Raw genomic sequence first — 20340 nt, forward strand, 5'->3', positions numbered from 1 at the left:
GTTATCTATTGCTGGGTAACAAATCACCTTAAAAAAATTTTTTTTTGAGACAGAGTCTTGCTCTGTTGCCTGGTAGAGTGCTATCATGTCAGCTCAGCTCACAGCAACCTCAAACTCCTGGCTCAAGCAATCTTTCTGCCTCAGCCTCCCAAGTAGCTGGGACTACAGGTGGGCACCACTATACCCTGGCTAATTTTTTTTTAAATATATTTTTAGTTGCCCAGTCAAATTTTTTTCTTTATTCCTTTCTTTCTTTCTTTTTTTTTACTTATATAAACTATTTATTAACTGACAAGGCCTACAGACTTATTTCTTCTTGGACACCCCCACAGTATGGCCTCAGCAGCCAGTGGTCTTGGTGTGCTGCCCTCGGACACGAAGGCTCCAAAAGTGGCCCGGCCCTCTATGGGCCCGAATCTTCTTCAGCCGCTCCAGGTCTTCACGGAGCTTGTTGTCCAAACCATTGGCCAGGCCCTGGCTGTATTTTCCATCCTTTACATCCTTCTGCCTGTTCAAAAACCAGTCTGGGATCTTGTACTGCCGTGGATTCTGCATAACGGTGATCACACGTTCCACCTCATCCTCAGTGAGTTCTCCTGCCCTCTTGGTGAGGTCAGTATCTGCTTTCCTCAACGCCACACGAGCATGTCTTCCACCCACACCCTTAATGGCAGTGATGGCAAAAGCTATTTTGCGCCGCCCATGGATGTTGGTGTTGAGTTCTCGTAAAATGTGCTGGAACTTCTCAGGGATCGCTAGAGACATGGCGGCAGCACGACCAGCGGCATGTAGGCCTCCTGTAGAAGAGCAAATTTCTTTCTATTTTTTAGCAGAGACGGGGTCTAACTCTTACTCAGGCTGGTCTCGAATTCCTGAGCTCAAGCAATCCTCCCGCCTCGGCCTCCCAGACTGTTAGGATTACAGGCGTGAGCCACCGCGCCTGGCCCACCTTAAAATTTAGTGGCTAAAAATGATAATGATTTATTATTTCCAATGACCTTGTGATCTGGCTGGACACATCTGGGCAGTTCTGCTCCGAGAGTGTTGGTCTTGGCTGCATTCAGCTGAGGGCTGGACTGGAGCCAGTAAACTCAAGATGGCTTCATTCATGTCTGGTGCCTTACGTTGGGTGGTGGGAAGGCTGGGGGTGTTGGCTGGGCCTCTCTCTGCATGTTTTCTAGCCCAAGCTTTTTTTTTTTTTTTTTTTTTTTGAGACAGAGTCTCACTCCGTTGTCTGGGCTGGAGTGCCATGGCATCAGCCTCGCTCATAGCAACCTCAAACTTCTGGGTGCAAGCAATCGTTAAGTCTCAGCCTCCCGAGCAGCTGGGACTACAGGCATGCACCACCATGCCTGGCTAATTTTTTCTACATATTTTTAGTTGGCCAATTAATTTCTTTCTATTTTTAGTAGAGACGGGGTCTCGCTCTTGCTCAGGCCGGTCTTGAACTCCTGACCTTGAGTGATCCTCCCACCTCAGCCTCCCAGAGTGCCAGGACTATAGGCGTGAACCACCGTGCCTGGCTCCCAACCTTCTTTCTTGAGTGGCTTGATCCCAAAAAGGTAAAATGTGGGCTGCAAGTCCTCATAAGGCCTAGACCCAGAAGTTACATATTATCCAGCGATTCAGGGTATAGGGAAATAAGCACCTCTTGGTGGTAGGTCTGACATGCATATACAGGGATGGGATAATTTGTTGGCAGCCATCTCTGTGATCATTCTACCACATCAACTAACTCATGTTTTTATGTTTTTTGGTTTTGGGGTTTTTTTTTTGAGACAGAGTCTCACTCCGTTACCCGGGCTAGAGTGCCGTGGCGTCAGCCTAGCTCACAGCAACCTCAAACTCCTGGGCTCAAGCGATCCTCCTGCCTCAGCCTCCCTATAGCTGGGACTACAGGCATGCGCCACCATGCCCGGCTAATATTTTCTATATATTTTTAGTTGGTCAATTAATTTCTATTTATAGTAGAGATGGGGTCTCGCTCTTGCTCAGGCTGGTTTAGAACTCCTGACCTTGAGCCTTGACTCCTGCCTCAGCCTCCCAGAGTGCTAGGATGACAGGCATGAGCCACCGCACCCGGCCTGACTCATGTTTTTAAAATACAACACACCTGCCGGTCAGTTTTGCCTCACATTGCAACTTTTATGTGAAACTTTTTTTTTTTTTTTTGAGACAGAGTCTCACTTTGTTGCCCAGGCTAGAGTGAGTGCCATGGCGTCAGCCTAGCTCACAGCAACCTCAAACTCCTGGACTCAAGCAATCCTCCTGCCTCAGCCTCCCGAGTAGCTGGGACTACAGGCATGCACCACCATGCCCGGCTGATTTTTTCTATATATATTAGTTGGCCAATTAATTTCTATTTATAGTAGAGACGGGGTCTCGCTCTTGCTCAGGGTGGTTTCAAACTCCTGACCTTGAGCAATCCGCCCGCCTCGGCCTCCCGGAGTGCTAGGTGGCTACAGGCGTGAGCCACCGCGCCCGGCCTTATGTGAAACTTTTAAGGAATTCACCTGGAAATCCTTCATGACCAGGGGCTTTTTACCACTAAGGGTAACAGTAGGGAGGTGTGGGGGAAGGAGACTCTGGGCTGTCTTTGATGTTTATGTGGCCTCTGTTTCATTTGAGGAGAAGAATGTCTTTTAATTAAAAAAATTTTTTTTGAGATAGAGTCTTGCTCTGTCACCCAAGCTAGAGTGCTGTGGCATCAGCCTAGCTCACAGCAACCTCAAACTCCTGGGCTCAAGTGATCCTCCTGCCTCAGCCTCTTGAGTAGCTAGGCCTATAAGTGGGCACCACCAAGCCTGGCTAATTTTTTCTGTTTTTAGTAGAGACAGGATCTTGCTCTTGCTCAGGCTGGGCTCGAACTCCTGACTTCAAACAACCCTCCTGCACCAGCCTCCCAGAGTGCTAGGATAACAGGTATGAGTTACTACAGCGGGCCTCTTTTTTAATATTAATTTAGTTTAATTTTTTGTTTTATTATAGTTTAGTTTAGTTTTAGGCTGCAGCAAAACCACCAGGTCCTCCCACAGCAAAGGAGAAGGAGCAGTTAACACCAGCATTTTTAAAATATTTATTTTTAGAAACAGGCTCTTGGTCTGTTACCCGGGCTGGAGTGCAATGGTGCAATCATAGGTCACTGCAGCTTACAAATCCTTGGTTCAAGTGATCCTCCTGCTTTAGCCTCCCCAGTAGCTGAAACTATAGGCACCCACCACCATACCTGGCTAATTTTTTTTAAAATGGTTTTTCTATAGATACAGGATCTCGCTATGTTTCTCAGGACAGTCTTGAACTCGTGGCCTCACCAGTATTAAACTCCCGGCCTCAAGCAATCCTCCTACCTCAGCCTCTATTTTCTTCTTATTAACCTACTTACAGACTGCTTCCCCCATCAGCCTGAATCTCAGGGCTGCCCAGCTCATAACCAGGAGGGAAGAAGGCTAAGTGATTCATGAGATCTCTTTTAATACCCTGGAAGGGTCACCAGCTTTGACTTTAGCTTGAGGAGTCATTCCAAGATTTTAATCAGGCCTATCTCAATTAGCTTGGTATTTTGGAAAGCTCACATAGGATGCTTAGAGGCCTTGGTTCTAGTTATAGGCTGCTGTATATACAAATTATCTAAATTTAAAAGAATTAAGGCCAGGCACGGTGTCTCATACCTGTAATCCTAGCACTCTGGGAGGCTGAGGCAGGAGGATCACTTAAGGTCAGGAGTTTAAGACCAGTCTGAGCAAGACCCCATTTCTACAAAAAATAGAAAAATTAGCTGGGTGTCATGTTGCACAACTGTAGTCCTAGCTACTCAGGAGGCTGAGGCGGGAGGATCTTTTGAGCTCAGGAGTTGGAGGTTGCAGTGAGATATAATGACACTACTACATTCTAGCCAGGGTGACAGAGTGAGACCCTGTCTCAAAAAAAAAAAAAAAAAAGTAAAAATAAAATAAATGTAAAAGAATCATTTATCATGCACACAGACTGTGCGGGTCAGGAAGCTAGACGGGCACAGTGGGGAGGAATGATCTCTTCTCCATGATGTCTGCAGTTGCAGCCTGAAGGCTAGGGCTGCAATCCTCTGGAAGCTTGCTCACTCGCCTGTCTGTTGGTTGATGTTGGCTGTCAGTTGAAAGCCTCAGCTCTCCATGTGGGCCTCCCCAGGCATTCTTCCTGCTGGGATTCATCTGGGCTTCCTCACAACATGGTGGCTGGATTCCATGGGTGAGCACCCAGTGACAGAGAGAGCCAGGCCTAAACCATATTGCATGTTGTAACCCACCCTTGGGTAACACACAGTGTCTGTTCCGCCACATTCTGTTTGTGAAGGAGGTCATAAAGCCCTGCCGGGGTTCAGGGGGAAGGGAGCAGACTCCATTTCTCCATGGGCAGTGACAAGGTTCTGGAAGAGCACATAGGGCTAGAAATATTGCTGTGGTCATTTTTGGAGAATAAAATCTGCTGCAGCCTGAAGGAGGAGCATTAATTCAGTGAAATCATCATTCTCCTTTCAAAGCATGCCCAGAATTTGAGCATTCCTCTCCTCTGGCATCACCTCCCACCACCCTCCCCCTCACTCATTCTGTCCAAGCCTCACAGGCTTCCTTGCTTTTCCTCAAACGTAACAGACACACTGCTGCAGGGCCTTTGCACTTGCTCTCCTTCTGCCTGGAGCCTTGGTCCCCTGGTTCCCCCGGCAGTCTCCTGAATATTTCAGTGTCTGCATAGATGTCTCCTCCTCAGAGAGGCCTCCCTGACCGCCCTATGCAGCAGTCTGCTCCTTCAACCTCCTGTTCCTGCTCTGGGTTTATGTTTCTCCTTGGCACTTGTTATTATCTGGCATAACTTTGTTTATTGTTCGTCACCCATCTCCTCCCAGCCACACCTCTAGCACCTGGGACAGTGTCTGGTACTCAGTAGGTGCTCAGTAAACATTTGTTGGATGAGTGGAGGATGGGCATCTTTTAAAAAATTTTTTTTTGAGACAGAGTCTCACTCTGTTGCCCTAGCTAGAGTGAGTGCCGTGGCGTCAGCCTAGCTCACAGCAACCTCAAACTCCTGGGCTCAAGCGATCCTCCTGCCTCAGCCTCCCGAGTAGCTGGGACTACATGCCCAGCTAATTTTTTCTATATATATTAGTTGGCCAATTTATTTCTTTCTATTTATAGTAGAGACGGGGTCTCGCTCTTGCTCAGGCTGGTCTTGAACTCCTGACCTTGAGTGATCCTCCCACCTCGGCCTCCCAGAGTGCTAGGATTACAGGCGTGAGCCACTGCACCCGGCCTGTTTGCCCTTTTCATTCTTATTCTTTCATGAGTATATAGTGAAGTTTTCCAAAGGTTGTCTATCATGCGATGTTGGGACAGATTGAATGCAAAAGCAGACGTGAAAACCCAGCTGTCTCTGATTAAGCCAGATGTTAAAGAGACCAGCAAAACTGTGAAACAAGCCACTCTTTTTACTGCTTTTTAAAATTTATTCTGAAAAATAGAAAGAAAGTAATTGACCAACTAAAAATATATATACAAAAAATTAGCCGGGCATGGTAGTGCGTGCCTATAGTCCCAGATACTCGGGAGGCTGAGGCAGGAGGACTGTTTGAGCCCAGGAGTTTGAGGTTGCTGTGAGCTAGGCTGATGCCACAGCACTCACTCTAGCCTGGGCAACACAGTGAAACTCTGTCTCAAAAAAAAATTTTTATTCTGAAAAATAAAATAAATTTAAATACAAACTTTCATGTTACTATGTAATGAGTTTATCACTTAAATGAATATATAAATATTTTAAAAGATGTTTTATTTTCAATTTATAATAAATTTTAGTTGATATAACCCCTATTTTAAAAGTTTTATGGGGTTATCAATACAATTTATGATTGTAAAGTGGTTTTGAGACCAAAAAGTTTGAGAGAGTAGGAAGTAGAGAGGATAGATCGTTCTCCATGCTACAGAGTTCAGGATTTTGGAGCTGATCACCAGCAGTTCCAGAGAGAGATGAGGGTTGGGAAGAGGCTGAGAGGCTTGGACCCGGGGAAGAGTTGACACGTGCAAAGGAGTCCAACAGCCGGATGCTCCGTGCCCCGTGGAGGAACAAGGTCAGCGCAACAATCTCTGAGTTCGGAGATGACCCAAATGTTCTATGGACAGTCGAGTATGATTTTGACTGTTTATTGTTTTAATTGGCCCAAAAAGATTTGTTTGGGGGAATATGCATAACAATGTTTTAATTTTCATGGTAAGTTGCATGTAATACAGCAGCCAGATCCTTGAAATCAAAAGTGAAAAACATAACGCTGGTGCAAATAAGCTTCGGTTTCTAAAACTGAAAGTCAAGCAGTCTGGGCGTGGTGGCCCAGCACTCTGGGAGGTTGAGGTGGAAGTTTCACTTCAGCCTGGGGGGTTGGAGGCTGCAGTGAGCTATGATGACGCCACTGTACTCCAGCCCAGGTAAGAAAGCAGGACCGTCTCAAAAAAGAAAGAAAGAAGAAAGAAAGAAAGAAAGAAAGAAAGAAAGAAAGAAAGAAAGAAAGAAAGAAAGAAAGAAAGAAAGAAAGAAAGAAAGAAAGAAAGAAAGAGGGAGGGAGGGAGGGAGGGAGGGAGGGAGGGAGGGAGGGAGGAAGGAAGGAAGGAAGGAAGGAAGGAAGGAAGGAAGGAAGGAAGGAAGGAAGGAAGGAAGAAAGAGGGAGGGAGGGAAGGAGGGAGGGAGGGAGGGAGGGAGGGAGGGAGGAAGGAAGGAAGGAAGGAAGGAAGGAAGGAAGAAAGAAAGAAAGAAAGAAAGAAAGAAAGAAAGAAAGAAAGCAAGCAAGCCAGCCAAGAGCAGGGAAAGTAGTATTATTTTCTTATTAAATATTAAATAATGAATGGTCATAAAATTATCAATTCATGAAAGAGAGGCTGACTTACAGCACACTAGCTCACAAGAGACCAATGGGTAAACCAGACACAAACTGTTGAAGAGCCTACCAGTCACATGTTCTCGGTGATCACAGCTCCAGGAAAGGCATGGGAGGCCAGGTACTGACTGGAGCTATGACTGATGATCTTGAGCCGGAGTGAAGGAGTTAGCTTTATGGCTTACCTGATACTCTTCTATTAAATACTTTTTCTGCTCATATTATTGGGATTTGGTTTCTTCACCCTTGCAGCCAAGAACTCTGGCTAATCAAAGAATCTTCAGCACACAGTGGGTACTCACTCCTAGGGAGTGGCTGAAATCTTCCAGCGAGGAGTTAAATAAGAGCTGGAGTGAACAGAGGGATCACAGTTCTGGTTTTTCTGTTGGGAGACGTTTGAAGGATAGATAAAAGGAGAAGTTGAAGGTGCTGAGCAAAGAGGATAATTGATGGATCAAACTCCCTAAGAAGATAAGAGGGGTGGGAATCGGAGCATAGCTGGGGGGCTGGCCTTAGCCTGTCAGGGGTGGGGGAGACAGCTTTTCCTCTGAGACAGGTAGGGAGGAGGAAGGGATACAGGAGCTTGTTGGTAAGTTTCTGCCCTGAAGATGTCAAGGTTACGCTGAGAGTAAGTGGCATGGGCAATGGGGAAGAATGATCCCTAAGGGGCTTTTGTGCAGCTTGCACACTCAAGGACATCAGGTGATAGGAGTTTATTAAAATGATACACAGGGAAGAAAGCAACACTATTATTATTCATTTATTCAAAATTTTTAGTGGGTCTCTATTACATGACAGGCATTGTTGCAGTTGCTGGGGATTTGGCAGTGAACAACTCAAAAAACTATGCCTGCTCTGAAGCTCACATTCCAGGGAAATAAAAATAACCCAGGACGCGTGCTCATTACCACCTCCATGGCACTGAGTCACGGTTGCACTGAACTCCCCAGTGCTGCTGCAGACAGCACAGCCTCTGCTTTCAGGGCGCCTTGGATGAAGCCCAAGTCTCCCTGAATGTGCTGTTGGTAGCAGGCCACGCTCTAGCGTGCTCCTGCTCACCGGCTGTGGCAGACACAGCTGGTCCCCTCCTTAGTATCCATTCTTCTTTTCTTCCATACTCAAACAACCCTGATTTTATTGGCAGAGGCAATGTACCCAGCTGAAAGGCATTTCCCAGCCTTCCTTGCCAAATAGGCGTGACTATGTGACACTTCAGGCCAGTGAGAGAGAAACAGAAATTGTTGGCCAGGGCTATCTGGAAAGCTGATTAAATGGGGGTGCAGACTGAGCTGGCATGCCCTTCCTCCTTCCAGCTGCCTGCGATGCAGCCGTGATGGCTGGAGCTGAGAAGCCATCTCAGAGCTTTGAGAGAAAGGCCAGGGGAATTGCAGAGACCCCTGTCCTGCATCTTAAAGCCACTGAACCAACTCACTTGTTTTACATTTCTCATTATGTGAGGAAAAGAAGACTTCTCTTGTTTAAGCCATTATTATCTGCATTCTCTGTTATATGCAGCCAAGCTAAATACATACTCGATACCTGAGAATCTGCTGTGTTTGTCACCTGTGGCAGCCATGAGAATGGTTTCTTAAATCTGACTGCAGGGAGTGTAATTAACCAAGGACTCCAGCTGCTTAAATCTACCACTGCATTTGTGCCAAGGCCAAATTTCCCATGGACTGCTCTCAGCTACTTCACTGGCTGAGCATGGATGGGATACTAAGGCAGGTCCATTCTTTGAAGATGGATGGAAGAGGGGTAATCTTAGCTGGAGAATGCCCCAATGACCTTGCTGAAAACTTTATTGTACTGTAGTCTAAAATGTTTCCACACTACTTCCTTCCCTCTCTCCTTCGCTCAGGGCCAGACTTATGTGATGTTCTGATGTCTCTTCCTGCCTCTCCCAGGTCCCTCCCAATTTTCTCTAACAGGTAGTTATATTTAATCTCATTTTGGAATTCCACCTGGTTTGTGAACCCAGACTAACACACTCCCAAAACTGTTTATGCCTTTTGTACTTGTTATTGTAATTATATAATTTAACTAAGCTTAACTAAACCAATAAAAAATAAGAGTGCAGCAATAAAATGGATATGCAGCCACTCAGCTTTGCTTATTTATTTATTTATTTAAAAAAAAATTTTTTTTTTAAAAGCCAGTCAAATTTAGCAGTGGGGGGTTGAATAAGAATATTTTTACTTTTCTTTTTTTTCCTCTCTCTCTTTTTTCTAGAGAGGAAAGGCAGAAAATTCTGGAACACTCAGCTTTGTTTTTTATGGCATTTGCTTTTTAGGTGGTGGCGGCAGCTGGATAGACAATAGCACATCAACACATTTTGCAGAGCTCTGGGACCATTTGGATCATACAATGTTATTTCAAGATTTTATTTTTTTTTATTTTTTTATTTTTTTTTGAGATAGAGTCTCGCTTTGTTGCCCAGGCTAGAGTGAGTGCTGTGGCGTCAGCCTAGCTCACAGCAACCTCAAACTCCTGGGCTCGAGCGATCCTTCTGTCTCAGCCTCCCGAGTAGCTGGGACTACAGGCATGCGCCACCATGCCCGGCTGATTTTTTATATATATATCAGTTGGCCAATTAGTTTCTTTCTATTTATAGTAGAGATGGGGTCTCGCTCTTGCTCAGGCTGGTTTTGAACTCCTGACCTTGAGCAATCCGCCCGCCTCGGCCTCCCAGAGAGCTAGGATTACAGGCGTGAGCCACCGCGCCCGGCCTATTTCAAGATTTTAGACCATTTCTAAGTAGCAATCCACTGGACCAAGATAATAGAGCCAATGAGAGGGGTCACCAAACCCACACTGACTTCTGGGGACCAAGTCGGCCTCCATGGCTACCAGTGACTCGCAGACACAGATCTCCAGGAAGTACTGGTCCTGATAGATCTCCAGCTATTGAAGGCATAATACAACAGATCTTTGCAGGATTCTTTGCAAATTCTGCGATTCCTGGATCCCCACACCCTTTTCCTGGGTGCTGCATTCCAACCATGGGGACTATGCCTGGGGTCAAACAGGGCTTGATGCCATTGTAACCCAGCTTTTAGGACAACTGGAAAACACAGGGCCTCCTCTAGCTGACAAGGAGAAGATCACATCACTTCCAACAGTGACAGTAACTCAGGAACAAGTCGATATGGGTTTAGTGTCCAGTATGCAAAGAAGGTTATGCAGTTGGAGAAGTCCAGCAGTTACCCTGCAATCACTACTTTCATAGCAGTTGTATCGTACCATGGTTGGAACTGCATGACACAGGTCCTGTATGTAGGAAGAGCTTAAATGGTGAGGACTCTACTCAGCAAACCCAGAGCTCTGAGGCCTCTGCAAGCAACAGATTTAGCAATGATAGCCAGCTACATGACCGATGAGCTTTCTGAAGCTAAAGACCACACCTGAACCAGGGCTATGGTAATCTTCTTGCCATAACTGTAAATTGCATCAAAAAAAAAAAAACAAAAAAAAACACCACAGTAGATGGATTTAGGAATCTCATAAGAAACCCCAACGCATGATATTAATGCAATGAGTGTTTTTCTTCTCTAAATTTAAAGTTAATATTTACAGATGGAATTGTATTTGCAAAAAAAAAAAAGTAAGAGTGCAGGCTGGGCATGGTGGCTCACGCCTATAATCCTAGCACTCTGGGAGGCCAAGGGGGGAGGATCATTCAAGGTCAGGAGTTCAAAACCAGCCTGAACAAGAGTGAGACCCTGTCTCTACTAAAAATAGAAAGAAATTAATTGACCCACTAAAAATATATAGAAAAAATTAGCCAGACATGGTGGCACATGCCTGTAGTCCCAGCTACTCAGGAGGCTGAGAAAGGAGAATTGCTTGAGCCCAGCAGTTTGAGGTTGCTGTGAGCTAGGCTGACGCCACGGCACTCTAGCCCAGGCAACAAAGTGAGACTCTGTCTCAAAAAAAAAAAAAAAAAAAAAAGAAAGAAAGAAAAGAAAAAGAGTGCAAAAGCAAAGTAAGTTGCTGTTTCTATGAAAACTAAGTTGACTGCTTTAGCAAGTTTTGGAAAAGGTAGCCACTTAAAAGCTGTTCACAAAAAGATAAATATTGTATGTTCAACTTACATGAGATGTCTACAGTAGCCAGACTCATAGAAATGGAAAGTAGAATAGCGGTTATCAGGGGCTAGGGGAGGGAGGAATGGGGCATGCTTCACGGGTTAGGGTTTCAGCTTTGCAGGATGAAACGTTCTGCAGATCTGCTGCACAACAATGTGAACGCGCTTAACACTACTGAGCCATAGACTTAAAAATGGTTAAGATGTTAAGTTTTATGTTAGGGTTTTTTTATGTTATGTGATTTTTTTTTTACCACAATTAAAAATAAAATAAGGCCGGGCGCGGTGGCTCACGCCTGTAATCCTAGCATTCTGGGAGGCCGAGGCAGGCGGATTGCTCGAGGTCAGGAGTTCGAAACCAGCCTAAGCAAGAGCGAAACCCTGTCTCTACTATAAATAGAAAGAAATTAATTGGCCAACTAATGTATATAGAAAAAATTAGCCGGGCATGATGGTGCATGCCTGTAGTCCCAGCCACTTGGGAGGCTGAGGCAGCAGGATTGCTTGAGCCCAGGAGTTTGAGGTTGCCATGAGCAAGGCTGACGCCATGGCTCTCACTCTAGCCTGGGCAACAAAGTGAGACTCTGTCTCAAAAATAAATAAATAAATAAATTAATTAATTAATTAAATAAAATAAAAGTTTTAAAGATAGCTGTTGAGACTGAGTGTGGTGGCTCACACCTATAATCCCAGTGCTATGGGAGGCCAATGTAGGAGGACTGCTTGAGGCCAGGAGTTTAGATCAGCCTGGCAACATAGTGAGACACCACCCTCCACCCCACGGCCTGCTGTGTCTACCAAAAAGAAGAAAAAAAAATTAGCTGGATGTGGTAGTTTGTATTTGTAGTAGTCCCAGCTACTTGGAAGGCTGAGGCAGGAGGATTGCTGGAGCCCAGGAGTTCAAGGTTATGGTGAGCTATAATTGTGCCACTGTACTCCAGCCTGGGCAATAGAGCCAGACTCTGTCTCTTAAGAAAAAACACAACAACAACAAAAAACAACAGTGTAGTTTGCCTTGGACTACTGTAAAAGATTGGGAAAACTCTATAGAAACCCAAGGTTTTGCATTCAGATTGCTTTGAAAGCATCCTACAGGTCTTATCATAGAATGTGGAAGTTTAGACAATTTGTTATGGGCATTGTTATGCGAAAAAGATATGTGGAATTCCAATCAGCAGACTCATAAACAAAATACTTTGGCATTACATCAAAAGATCAGTCAGGTTTGTATGTTTTAAGTTAAAACAAGATATCCAATTTATCTTTTAGGCTAGAGTGCAATGGCACAATCATAGCTCACTATAACCTCGAACTCTAGGCTCAAGCAATCCTCCCACCTCAGCCTCCTGAGTAGTTGGGACTACAAGTATGCGCAGCCACACCCAGCTAATTTTTAAATTTTTTGTAGAGATGGGGTCTCACTATATTTGCCCAGTCTGGTCTCTCACTCCTGGCCTCAAGGAATCCTCCCACCTCAGTCTCCCAAATGGCTGGGATGATAGGTGTGAGCCACCATGCCTGGCCATGTATCATTTTTTAAATGATTATGTTAAATGTACTGTTTTTGTTTAATTGACTAACTTCTGGTCTCAATTGCATTAGATAAGAGAGCTTCTACTGAAATAATAATTATAAATGTGAATTGCTTTATTGTGCACTTTCTATATACTCAGGGTGAAAGACATGAGTGTAGATCCAGCAGAAGGAAGGATGGGCGGGGAGGAGGGATGTTCCAGAGGAGAAAACTGACACAGACCAAGTGAGGGCCCAGGGAGTGGTGTTCTTCAAGGGTGAAGGGCATGTATGGGGGTGTTGAGAGGGCTGGAGAAGAGGAGGCTGCAGTTCAGAGTGGGAGAGGAAGATGCTATTTGTGGGTGAGGGTGATGTGTGGCAAGACTTCCGGGGAGGCCAGGAGAGCAGGTGAGGGGCTGGAGAACAGAAAAAGGCCAGTGGAGCTGAGAGGAATCACGAGCCTGAAGTGTTGGGACGGTCACCCAATGAATGCAGAAGTCTCCTAGACTGGCTGCAAGGTTGGGCTTGGAGAGGAAATTGGGGGCCAGGGCTCAAAGCATGGTATGCTAGACGCAGCTTGTACTGGCTCATGAGGACCAACTGTTAAATTTGCAATTTTGTGAGCTGATTCTTAGACATAGCCAGTATTAAAAATTTAATTATATAAACTTACGATTAAATAAAGTATATTAAAACAAAGGTAATGAATATTGAAAACTCATCACTTTCAAATAACTTTCCTATATCATACTATTATTCCTGCTCTTGAAGTATTTCTTGCATCTGTATGGTGGGAACACTACACAATGGTGTGCTATGCTGCATCTCTGCCCAGCTCTGCACCCAGGGACATCACGTTGTTAGCTTGAAATCAGCTGTGGCAGAAGTATTTCTTTTTTCCTGTTTTTTTTTTTTTTTCTTTTTGTAGAGATGGGGTCTTGCTCTTGCTCAGGCTGGTCTTGAACTCCTGAGCTCAAGTGATCTTCTGTGGCAGAAGTATTTATACCATGAAAATTAGCAAACAGGCCAGGCGCGGTGGCTCACGCCTGTAATCCTAGCTCTCTGGGAGGCCGAGGTGGGTGGATTGCTCGAGTTCAGGAGTTCGAAACCAACCTGAGCAAGAGTGAGACCCTGTCTCTACTATAAATAGAAAGAAATTAATTGGCCAACTATATATATGGAAAAAATTAGCTAGGCATGGTGGCACATGCCTGTAGTCCCAAGCTATTCGGGAGGCTGAGGCAGCAGGATTGCTTGAGCCCAGGAGTTTGAGGTTGCTGTGAGCTAGGCTGATGCCACGGCACTCATTCTAGCCTGGGCAACAAAGTGAGACTATGTCTCAAAAAAAAAAAAAATTAGCAAACACTACAAGTACAGAGCTCAATTCATTGTTTTGTGAATTATCTACATTCATTTATCAAATGCAACACAGGTTACCTGCAGATACAAGAGTTCAGCAAAAACCATGGAACTATTCTGTAAGAATCAATTGGTTTTATGGAATTTGTAATAAAGAATATTGTATATTATGTGTAATTTCTGCACTAAACATCCTTTATATCAGTAAAATGTATAATAAATATACTTGCACATATACATGCATTTTTTCCTGAAGAGCCAGTTGTCAAATATTTACGAACACGCTACTCAGCCATGGTTTCGTTTCCCTGCCACAGGTTTTAGGGTGGTGGTGAGCAAGCCATCAGGTGGGCCTGACCCTCTCCCCTCCGCCCACGCAGTGTCATGGGTGTCAGGCACCTAGGCAACAACACTGCACTGGGCGGCAGGGAGGGGAGGAGCTGGGACTAAGCAGAGGCAGGGAGGTGTGCAGAGAAAGTGAGGCTTGTGCGGGCACTCAGAGGATGAGTAGGAACCAGCCAGCCAGGGGAAAAAACGCGAGCAAAGGCCTAGCTGCTGTCAGAAGCAATGGGAGACAGAGGGTGGGAAGTTGAGAAACGCGGGACATCACGTGCTGAGGCTACGGCCTGCTCCTTGTGGCCCTATGGTACCTGGAGGGTAGAGAGAGAAAAGCCTCCACTTGAGAGGGTTTTCTGGACCTCAGTCCTAAGAAGAGTAAAAATTTCTGGGCAAAGGAACAAAGATGGGAGTCAAGTGAGGGGAAGAGAGGGAGTCTGGGCAGCAGGAACAGCATGTGCAAAAGCAAGGGGGTGGAGAACCTGAACTCTTAGAGCTACAAGCAGTTCTGCGTGGCTGGAGTGCCCTCGGGTGGCAGTGTGCGAAAGATGTGGCTGGACAGGTGACTGGGCTGAGGTCTGAGGGCTGAGAGCCAAGGCAGGGAGAGGGTGTGCGTCTACAGAGGCAGTGGGGAGCCTCAGGGGAGTCCTAAGTAGGGGAGTGACATGGTTAAGATCCCTAGGCTGCTTGGGGGAGAATGGCTTACGTGGGTGTTAGGTGGGGAACGACTGGAGGGTGTGATACCTTTGGGAAGATGTTGCAGTAAAATAGGTGAGAGGTGACAGACTAGGGCAGTGGATGTGGGGAGGCAAAAAGAAAGATTGATTCCAAAGATATGGGGAAGCAGAATTGATGGGACTTAACTTCCAGGAGACTGGCTTGGGTGATTGAAGGTTGATGCAATCATTTTTGAAGAGTACTGGTCAGTTAGTTTGTAAAATGTCCCTCAGTTGGAGTTTGTCAATGTTTTCTTGTGATTGGCTAGAGGTCATGCATTTTTTTTTTTTTTGGTAAGAATGTCACAGAGATCAGTGAATCATATCAGGGGCTACATGCCATAGCCTTGTCTTATTACTGATGTTAGTGCCATTTTTGGAGGCAGGGTCACAGAAGGAGGTACCGATATACAGAAGAGACCTGGGGCTCCCGTGTGGGATGGGGCTGGAGTGCAGAAGGGAATTCGGACCAGAGACAGAGCTTTGGGAACACCCAGCAGCTCAGAGGTAGCAGGGGACTTGGGAGGGGTGAGGCTGCCAGGGCAGAGGATGTCAGGCTGAGAAGGGAGGGAGACAGATAAAAGCAACACTGGCTCTGCAAGGTATCCAGGAGGTCAGGCAGGTGAGGACTGGCATGTGTCCTGTGGATTTGGTATCCAGGGGCTTGGCTAGCGCCTAAGGGTAGTGCTCACCAGGGCCAGGCCCAGGCTGGGACTTGTGGAAGGCATTTTTTTCTTTCTGGGCAATTAATGGGAACAGGTTTGCTTTTTGTTTTTTGTGTTCTTTTTTTTCTGAGACAGAGTCTCACTCTGTTTCCTTGAGTAAATACCGTGGCATCAACCTACCTCACAGCAACCTCAAACTCCTGGGCTCAAGTGATCCTGCTGCCTCAGCCTCTCGAGTAGCTGGGACTACAGGCATTGCCACCGTGCCCAGCTAATTTTTTTCTTTCTTTTTTTTGAGACAGAGTCTCACTTTGTTGTCCAGGCTAGAGTGAGTGCGGTGACATCAGCCTGGCTCACAGCAACCTCAATCTCCTGGGCTCAAGCAATCCTTCTGCCTCAGCCTCCCAAGTAGTTGGGACTACAGGCATGCGCCACCATGCCCCACTAATTTTTTCTATCTATATATTTTAGCTGGCCAATTAATTTCTTTCTATTTATAGTAGAGACGGGGGTCCTGCCCTTGCTCAGGCTGGTTTCGAACTCCTGACCTTGAGCAATCCTCTCACCTCAGCCTCCCAGAGTGCTAGGATTACAGGTGTGAGCCACCACACCCAGCATGACCCCCACTTTTTAATGATAATAGTAATTTACTGAGTTATAGTTTATATCCAATAAAATGCACCTATCTAAAGTTTTAGGTGTTATGAGTTTTGATAATTTTATACACTTGTAACTACCACCCTTCAAAAGATTCAGAATATTTCTATCACCCCAGAAATTTTCTTTCTGTCTTTCCAGTTGATCTAGCCCTCTTGCCAACCACTATTCTGACTTCTTTCACATTAATTTCCTGTTGTTGAACTTCATGCAAGTGGAATCATATAGTATGTCTTTTTTGATCTAGCTTATTGTAACATTTCTGAGATTCATCCGCATTGTTGTATGTAAGTTATTCATTCATTTCTATTGTTGAGTCATATTCCATTGTGTGAATATGCAAATATTTGTTTATCCATTTTCTCGTTGATGGTTGTTTCTAGTTTTTAGCTACTATGAATAAAGTTGTAACAAATATCTTTGGTCTTTTCGTGAAAATGTTTTCATTTCTTTTGGATATATACCTAGAAGTAGAATTACTGGGTCAAATGGTAAATCTATGTTTAATTTTTTAGGAACTACTAAACTTTTCCAAAGCAGCTGCCCCATTTTACAGTCCCACCAGTAGTGTATGAGGGTTCTGATTTCCCCACATCTTCACCAGTACTTATTATTATGTCTTTGTGTGTGTGAGAGACATTTGAGGAGAAGAATGTCTTTTTTAATTTTTAATTTTTTTTTGAGATAAGAGTCTTGCTCTGTCACCCAGGCTAGAATACAGTGGCATCATCATAGCTCACTACAACCTCAAACTCGTGGGCTCAAGAGATCCTCCTGCCTCAGCCTCCCAAAGTGCTAGGATTACAGGAGTGAGCCACCATGCCCCACCTATTTAATTATAGTCATCTGTAATTATAGTCATCTGTTAGTCTGTTTAATCATAGTCATCCTAGTGGATGTAAAGTGATAACTCATTGTGGTTTTGATTTGCATTTCCCTACCCAACTCATAAATAATATTGAACATGTTTTCATGTGTTTATTGGCCATTTGTACATTTTCTCTGAAGAAATTTCTATTCAGATCCTTTGCCCATTTTTAAGTGAGATATTTGTCTTTTTCCTCCCCTCCTCCTTCCCCTTCCCCTCCTTCTCCTTCTTCTTTTTCTTCTCAACTGGGAGTACAGTGGCATGTCACAGCTCACTGCAGCCTCAGAATCCAGAGCTTAAGTGATCCTCCTGCCTCAGCCTCCAGAATAGCTAGGACCACAGGCACATGATACTATGCCCAGCTGATTTTGTCTTCTTATTATTCAGTTGTACAAAGTCTTTATATATTCTAGGTGCAAGTCTTTTATCACCTATATGATTTGCAAGTACTTTCTCAAATTCCATGGGTTGTCTTGGAACATTCCACGGGATGGCTGTAGTCTGGTGTGGAAGAGAAGACAAACACAGAGATGGGGCAGTGTGAAGTAGTGTGGGGAGAAGCACCATTTAGGAAAGTCTCACGGAGCCTCTGAATTGCCCCCCTGGGTAGTGAGGGAGCTGGACAAGCTGATCTGACATTTCCATGGCTCTGCAGGCAAGAATGTGTGTCATTGTATACTCAGTGCTGTGCAACCAGACACACATGCTAAGTGTCAGAGACCTGGCATCTTACAAGATCAGGTGCATGGAGGAGGTTGGGTGAGCAGGAGCCTCTTTCTTAAGAAAGCAGACTCTATATTCCAAACATCCACAGGACTAACAACATGGGTAATAATAGGATTATCTTGGAGGCAGCGTGATGTGGCTCAGGAGCCAGACAGACTTGGGTTTAGGTCTGGTTGTAGTAGATGCTACTGCATAGTGCCCTCCCCACACCCCCTTAACCATTCCTGATGGCTTACTGCAGGCTCCTGGGATTCCCTGCCTGATGGCTTTCTCTGCTCAGAAGGCACATGGGCAGGCCACAGATGCCAGGAGCAGGTCTCAACTAATGAGAAGCCCTCAGTCTCCTCACCCCTTCAGTGGGATGATTGTGTTGTCTTCTGCACTGTCCCAGAGATCCCCAGCAGGATTAAGCCCCAGTTGCCCACAGTGGTAACCTCATTACTGCACCCTATATTGGTTTTCTTTCTTTCTTTCTTTATTTTTTTTTTTTGAGACAGAGTCTCACTTTCTTGCCCAGGCTAGAGTGAGTGCCGTGGCGTCAGCCTGGCTCACAGCAACCTCAATCTCCTGGGCTCAGCGATCCTACTGCCTCAGCCTCCCTAGTAGCTGGGACTACAGGCATGCGCCACCATGCCCGGCTAATTTTTTTTGTATATATATTTTTAGTTAGTCAATTAATTTCTTTCTATATTTTGGTAGAGACAGGGTCTTGCTCAGGCTGGTTTTGAACTCCTGACCTCGAGCAATCCGCCCGCCTCGGCCTCCCAGAGTGCTAGGATTACAGGCGTGAGCCACCGCGCCGGCCTGGTTTTCTTTATTTCTTTGTTTTACTTCCCCCACTCCTCTAACTAGTGCTCCCTGGAATCCTCTCTTAAATAGTCCACTTGTACTAACATCCTTATCTCCTCAGTGTCTGCTTCTGGGGAAAGCCAGCCTAAAGATATTGGTTCTTCCATTTCTTAGATACAGCCGTTCTATTTCCTTGGGCAGAGCACTTTTCCTCTCTGAACCTCAATTGTCTCATCTATAAAATGGGGATAATAGCACTTACTTCATAGGAGAGTCATGAGGTTTAGCATCTCACTCAGACATATTAAGGGTCAGTAAATGTTGGTGTTCCTCTTAGTTGTTTACTGGCCTGTACTGTAGATACTCTCCCAGAAAAGACTTTTTTTTTTTTTTTTTTTTTTGAGACAGAGTCTTGCTCTGTTGCCCAGGCTGGAGTGGTGTCAGCTTAGATCACAGCAACCTCAAACTTCTGGGCTCAAGTGATCCTCTTGCCTCAGCCTCCTGAGTAGTTGGGACTATAGGCACACACCAGCACGCCCAGCCAATTTTTTCTATTTTTTAGTAGAGATGGGGCTGGGGGGCATGTCTCACTCTTGCTCAGATTGGTATCAAACTCCTGACCTCAAGTGATCCTCCTGCCTCAGCCTCCCAGAGTGCTAGGATCAGTCTTTCGTCATTCAGACTAAGCTGGGCAGGAAAAGATAAGCAACCTGGAGCTAGCCCCATGGGTGATTGATTGAATTACCGCTCCAAGTTACTTGCTTCCTTGTTGCAATGAGATTAAACATGACTACCATTTGTCATGTGACTTCCCTGGCATCCTGTAGGGGGAGCATATCTCCCTATCCCCCATGAATTAATTTTAAGCTAATCATATGACATGCTTTGACTAACAGCATGTCAGCAGATGTGACATTCTCTACATCTGAAAAAAAGCTTGAAATTTGTTATTGCATGGTTTGGTTTTCTCAGGCTCTGTTATCCTGCCCTCCACTATGAGAAAGACATGTACCCAGTGTAAATAAAGCTTTTTGGCGGCAAAAGAAACAGACAGAGAGAGAGAAAGAGTGGGGCCAAACAACGTGGCTTTATTTAGTGCTCCCAGGTGTGGTTCTGGGGTCCCAAGGGAGGGGGGCCTAGAAGTCACACCTGTTTGAAGGGGGTGAGGCCTTTTATACCGTTTGGGCTGGGCTAGGGACTTTTGGTGGGAAGAGCTGGGGATTTTCCATTGTGACCTTCTAGGTCTGTATTCTAAATCACTGCCTATGCTGCTTAGTAGGTGGTGATCAGCAAATACCTTTAAATAAAAGTTTGTTGGGCTTGGCGTGGTGGCTCACACCTGTAATCCTACCACTCTGGGAGGCCAAGGTGGGTGGATCACCCAAGGTCAGGAGTTCGAAACCAGCCTGAGCAAGAGCAAGACTCCGTCTCTAAATAGAAAGAAATTAATTGGCCAACTAAAAATATATATAGAAAAAATTAGCCAGGCATGGTGGCACATGCCTGTAGTCCCAGCTACTTGGGAGGCTGAGGCAGAAGGATTACCTGAGCCCAGGAGTTTGAGGTTGCTGTGAGCTAGGCTGATGCCATGGCACTGATGCCATGCAACAGAGTCAGACTCTGTCTCAAAATGAATAAATAAATAAAAGTTTGTTTAAATGATTTTCAGTGCTAAAAGCATTGCTCCCTTCCATTTATCTAAATATGGAAGGTGCAACCTACTAAGACAAAGG

The 20340-nt window shown here is 45.3% G+C and overlaps 1 protein-coding gene and 1 pseudogene across 1 annotated transcript; one reads left to right on the forward strand and one right to left on the reverse strand.

The window, feature by feature from the left end:
- Nucleotides 1-281: 281 nt before the first annotated feature.
- Nucleotides 282-765, reverse strand: LOC105854856 (small ribosomal subunit protein uS13-like). Its single transcript, XM_076003637.1, has one exon. The coding sequence runs from the start codon at nt 763-765 to the stop codon at nt 340-342; it is 426 nt and encodes a 141-aa protein (XP_075859752.1). The 3' UTR covers nt 282-339.
- LOC105854817 (E3 ubiquitin-protein ligase RNF115 pseudogene) lies at nt 764-10496 on the forward strand (annotated as a pseudogene).
- Nucleotides 10497-20340: the final 9844 nt, after the last annotated feature.

Source organism: Microcebus murinus, chromosome 6 (genome assembly GCF_040939455.1).
Source record: "Microcebus murinus isolate Inina chromosome 6, M.murinus_Inina_mat1.0, whole genome shotgun sequence".
Taxonomy (NCBI): domain Eukaryota; kingdom Metazoa; phylum Chordata; class Mammalia; order Primates; family Cheirogaleidae; genus Microcebus; species Microcebus murinus.